The following is a 5,279-nucleotide window of genomic DNA, read 5'->3' on the forward strand; positions in this document are numbered from 1 at the left end:
GGTTGACCGCCAAATGGTTTAATGTCAGTGCACTAGGGAGAATAAGTGGTTTCACAGAGATTTTGGGGTATCCGAGCATGTGATTGCAGACCAATTCAGCCAAAAGGAAACGCCATGTCCACAGCAGTTTCCATTTATCTGAAGACAAGAAAACAACCACCAGAGAGAAACTACATTCAACAATTTCATATTTTTAAGTCGAGCACAATTACCAGTTTCAATAAATGCAATCTGTTCAAAACAAGTTTCATATTCAATCAACATTACAGTCGGGACATTGTCAGTTAAAAATAATTTGACATTTTATAGAAATAAACTGTCACTCATGTGCAGGAAATGTAAATGTAGTCAGGTCAGGCTGGGTACTGGAATATGAATGATAAATGCAGTGTGTATGACTTATTTGTACCTAGGCTTACTGAAATCTTGCTGTCCATTACTAAAATTAAAAGAGACATTTTAGGAATAAAAGGATGTGCCCTCTGACTTTTCTTTAAAACAAAGACTATCCATTCTGTGAGGGAAAAAAACAACAACTTACAGCTGCAGTGTTGATCCAGCTTGGCAGTCCACACAGTCACTGTTAATCATGCTCTAACAAACTAGCAGGGGAAGGGAAAACCTACGAAGTTGCACAACTAAATGCATTCAACCAAATTTCATCTTCCACATTTAACCCAACCCCTCTGAATCAGAAGTGTACCGGGGGGCTGCCTTAACATCAACGGCGCACGGGGAGCAGTAGATTTTGGGGATTGACTGCCTTGCTCAAGGGCAGAACAGCAGATTTTTCCACCTTGCTAGCTCAGGGTTTTCAAAACAGCGACCTCTCGGGTTTCTGGCCCAATGCTCTTAACCGCTAGGCAACCTCTTTAATGTATACGAATTGCTGAATACTGACCAGCTACATTCCCAATGTGTGAGAAGAAACCAAAAAAAGCAATTGAGAGAGTTCTGTTCACAGGAGCTTCTGAAGTAGTTCATCCACCACACTGACATTAACCCAGTACTACAGGCAAGGAGAGAAAACCAACACAAGCCATCAAGGTCAGCATAATGCATGCCATTTATTATCAACAACATACTCTCATTGGTCCATTATACAAACCAGTAGTCAGTCTCTCATAACCGTCAAGCAATAATACACTAGAGCACGGCTAACAGGCTGCGTTTACACAGGCAGACCAATTCTAATATTTTTTCCCACCCATTGGTCTGGCCAATCACATCTTTTCACAGCTGATCTGATTGGCCAAAAGACCAATTTGTTCAAAAAAAAGAAAAGAAATTGGGCTGCCTGTGTATATGCAGCCTCAGTCTGAAATGTGTTCCAAACCATGTTAAATAAATTCCCCATGAAAATAAAATGCATTGAAACAATGTTCACAGCCCTGAAACTCCAGAATCAGTTCATAAAACACAGGCTTGATTTAGAAATGCATGAAAAAGACACTTGAAATAACTCAATTAAATAGTAGCTTTGCTTAACCTAGCCATAGCTCAAAATGACAGTAACAGGGTAGAACTCCAACCGTTACTCTGTGCCAAGTCTGCCATTTTAACCCACTAGAGAGGAGGCAAGAGTGGGGTCTTCCGTTGGGTGTAAGCATGCTTGAATAAAACAACCTAGTTTCCACACAATAAAGTCAATTTGTAAAGCAAAGAATGAGTTAAGTGCCCTGGGTTTTCCCATAGAAACAAGAATGCTTGGACAACTAATAACCAAGAAATACGAAACAAATCCCTTAAGTGAAACCCAGAGCTTTCAACAATAGCCTGCAATGTGCAAAAGGACTGTCCTTCCTTTAGAAAGATGAGCGATTTCGATTTTGTCACTCGCCTCAGCGTCGCAGGCATTCATAGTTGTATTTGGCCATGGTAAGCACAGGTTCTTGCTGGTTGTTCGTGTCAGCATGTGGTATGAATTTGGAGGGGGCAAACCTCACTGATCCCCTGTGTCTTGTGACAGTCCATATTTGTGCTCCAGCACATCAACTGTGGAAGAGAAGGCACTGAAAGAAAAGAGCAAGGGGTTATCACTTCCACAGGTAATTTTCACTATGCTGTATGTTTAAAATACTACTTACAAAAATGTGCTCAAGTACTTTTAATTTGGATAAATTAACACAACGGAATTACCTGAACATAACTTGATTGAAATGTATTAGTCAGTGGCCTGTAATCTGCTGAGCAGGCCAGTTATCATTACTCACCAGCCAGGTCTGATGATGCGGTATTTGCCGAGCACCGATAGGTCGACCACTGTTGACCCCAAGCGACTCTTGTCTCCTATTGGTCCGCCATCCACCACCACTGCTAACCGGGGCCACAAATCCTGGAACTCCTTTGGAGAAAATCCCTGTGTAACTATTTTGCCAAAGCCCTTTTACGCATCAGTGAAAAATGATGCACTGTTAAACCTTGTTTGGTTGTAGATGATGCAGTCCCACCTCCCCTCCAGTTCATGTTATAAAAACAGTTCTCACACACACAGTGGGTTGTCTCTACATACATGTACAGCCACAGTGCTGGAGTGTGAGCTGATGTTGGCGCTGGTGAGGGCAAGAGGTTCCCCACACATCTGGCAGAGGCGTCTCATGAAGGCATGGTCCGGGATGCGCACTCCTACTAACTGGAAGGAACAGGTAAACACATCATCAACAGTCCAATACATACAATAAATAACTTAAAGTGCCAGACCAATATCTAACATGCAGAAAAGCAACACACATTTTCAAATTGAGTGGTTTATGAATTATAGTATAATTTGTCATCAATTTAGGGGCAGTGAATTGTCTGTCTGTAATGGTCCGTGTCCATGGAAGTCGTACCGGAGTGAATGGATTGAGGTCAGTGTTGAGTACTTCAGCTCGTTCCAGAACTAGAGTGACAGGGCCAGGCAACAGTTCCCCTATCAGCTCTTCCTTGACTGACACCTTACAGTACCTGCCACCACAAGGAAAAGGTCAAAAATAGAACATTTAGGCTAGGTTGCAATATTGCCTTTTTCACATTATAGGGCCGACCCAAACCTTACTGTGCCGGCACCGATGTTTTCATTTTCACTTTGTCCTTTCCAGCAAGGTAGATTTGATCAACTACAGTGGACGCGTAACAGGGCCAGTCCAGCTCAGCTTGGCTCTATAGTGTGAGTCAGGCATGTTGCAAGACATTGAGCCACAAGAACAATGATATGAACACCATCAATGCATGCTTACTTATAAATGTCTTTGATTTCTCCAACACAAATGGCCAGTGGTTTCTGACCCTTACGTCCTTTGATGTCATACACCTTTTTGATGGCATTGGAATTCTGAGCCAAGCAAGCCAGCCCGTATATTGTGTCCGTTGGCACAGCCACAACTTGCCCATCCTTTAGAGCCTCCACTGTTGAATTCAGGATTTCAGCACCATCTACACTTCAAAAGCAAACCATTAGGAATGAATGGTCTTATGCAAACAGCTTACATTGATTGATGTATGATCTCATGTCATCACGAGTAGACATTCAACAACCTCCCCCACAACAGAACTTGGCTAATGCAAAGCATTAAGATTTATTTATTGCAGAATACATGAAAAAAAAGTTTAAATGTAACCTTTATTTAAACAGGCAAGTCAGTTAAGAACAAATTCTTATTTACAATGACGGCCTACCCCAGCCAAACCCGGAAAACGCTGGGCCAATTGTGTGCCACCCTATGGGACTCCCAATCACGGCCGGATGTGATTCAGCCTGGATTCGAACCAAGGACTGTAGTGATGACTCTTGCACTGAGATGCAGTGACTTTGACCACTGCGCCACTCGGGAGCCCTAACATGCTCATCACACTGCTAGCGCGTTGCAAAATAAATTTAAAACATACATGTTATTCAATTACTCAAAATTAGAAGGGGGCCTTGCACCGGTTTGGGTACGGTGTAACACGTGCACTTAGATGAAACCATGAGAATGAGATAGTTAACTTCTCATATGGACCGTCATGACCTCTATTCAACTTAGAATATTTTCATTGTAGAACCTTGGCGTTTGGAGTTTCAATGGTGACATATTGAACCTACCTTGTAATCTTTCCTCACACTGGGCAGATGGTCCATTCATGACGGACTGCGGCGACAAGCGCAGCATTTTAGTCATCAGTTCTTTGCACCTAGCTCTTCCGTCTCGGGTCGCTAAGGCTGACTTATAAACGCGTCTTAATATCATGAAGTAAGACCTAAACTTAAAAAAGGTATTCATAGAAAGTGTTGGCGCTACATGCTGAGTCGGCTGATGAAATAACATTGACCGTCTTCCGGGTAACGCCCTCAAAACAATGACACGCATTTCCTTAAAGTGAAAGCACACAGCGTTGCTAAACGTTTATAAAAATACAGTTAAATTAGTATAAACAAGGTCAAAGTGTGCTTTGTAATTTGTATATCAAGTGGCTGATATTCATCCAAACAAATAACAAAATAGTAAATGCCCATTACATCAAATGAACAAGGATAACTTCAGTTATTCAACTTGTACAATGCCTCCAATCAATTACTAATTCGTACAACTATATCACGTGTAACTGACAAGTGTACAAACCAGGGCTTTTCAAGAGAAACAAAAAATTACGTCGGTTCTAGGTAACAGTTTACTACAAAAATACCCGTTAAACTGTAATGTAATTTCCATTGTATATAATATGGAGAGGGCTCCAGCTCCCCAAAATGACGAGACAGACTGTTTAAAAACACAGGTTGGCAATGGGACTTTAATTTATTCTTCAAAAAGTACCTCTAATTGGAGGTAGTAAACTGAAAGTATCCAGACGCTTCATCTAAATAAAATTCATAACCGTATTTATGGTCAACTACATTTATGTGCTTTACTGCATTATGAGGTTTTACATTCTATTGGTCTCTGGTTAGTAGGGTGATTTAACTTCATTTTATTACCTAAACATAAACTCCTTGTTTTGGTCAGCACAGTTACTTGAAGACCTCCAAGACCAGTTGGTCTCCCTGAAGGAACAGATGGATCTTTGCAACACAGTTCTGAAGGACCTGGTGGGCCTGCGGGGTATTTTAAGGGTATGTTTCTCCATGCTTCAAACTCTGAAAAATGTGTCACCCACCAAACCGAAGTATCTCTCTGAACTCCACAGGAGAAGAACCTTAGCGATGGATGGTGGAAATGTGAATCATTTTGTATGTCAATAAAAACTATCATGGATTATCTAACTTTTTTGCTTGGGCAAAAATGGGATACCCGTTTGATAAGATTTAATTAGTATTATATTGC

General features: G+C 41.3%; 1 protein-coding gene across 3 annotated transcripts; it reads right to left on the reverse strand.

Annotated features, from left to right (window-relative positions):
* Window positions 1-1,042: 1,042 nt before the first annotated feature.
* On the reverse strand, window positions 1,043-4,305 carry yrdc (yrdC N(6)-threonylcarbamoyltransferase domain containing). Of its 3 annotated transcripts, none has more exons than XM_052494131.1 (7): window positions 4,064-4,305; window positions 3,658-3,832; window positions 3,219-3,414; window positions 2,832-2,946; window positions 2,513-2,632; window positions 2,214-2,344; window positions 1,043-2,012 (listed from the first exon to the last, which is right to left on the reverse strand). In XM_052494131.1, the coding sequence occupies exons 1-7, from the start codon at window positions 4,097-4,099 to the stop codon at window positions 1,943-1,945; spliced, it is 843 nt and encodes a 280-aa protein (XP_052350091.1). In that variant the 5' UTR covers window positions 4,100-4,305; the 3' UTR covers window positions 1,043-1,942. The 3 variants fall into 3 exon arrangements, with proteins under 3 accessions (XP_052350091.1, XP_035606588.1, XP_035606587.1); XM_035750695.2 differs by having other exon boundaries at window positions 3,658-3,835; XM_035750694.2 differs by lacking the exon at window positions 3,658-3,832 and having other exon boundaries at window positions 4,064-4,302.
* Between the last annotated feature and the right edge of the window lie 974 nt (window positions 4,306-5,279).

Source organism: Oncorhynchus keta, chromosome 34, assembly GCF_023373465.1.
Source record: "Oncorhynchus keta strain PuntledgeMale-10-30-2019 chromosome 34, Oket_V2, whole genome shotgun sequence".
Lineage (NCBI taxonomy): Eukaryota > Metazoa > Chordata > Actinopteri > Salmoniformes > Salmonidae > Oncorhynchus > Oncorhynchus keta.

Bases quoted from the DNA above. Each gene is read 5' to 3' on its own strand.
- yrdc (XM_035750694.2), bottom strand. From the start codon at position 4,286: ATGTTATTTCATCAGCCGACTCAGCATGTAGCGCCAACACTTTCTATG. The intron at 2,947-3,218 runs GTAAGCATGCAT...TTGTGGTGGCAG, and splicing joins GAAATCAAAGACATTTATAA to GTACTGTAAGGTGTCAGTCA. The intron at 2,013-2,213 runs GTGAGTAATGAT...CTTTTCTTTCAG, and splicing joins CGCATCATCAGACCTGGCTG to TGCCTTCTCTTCCACAGTTG.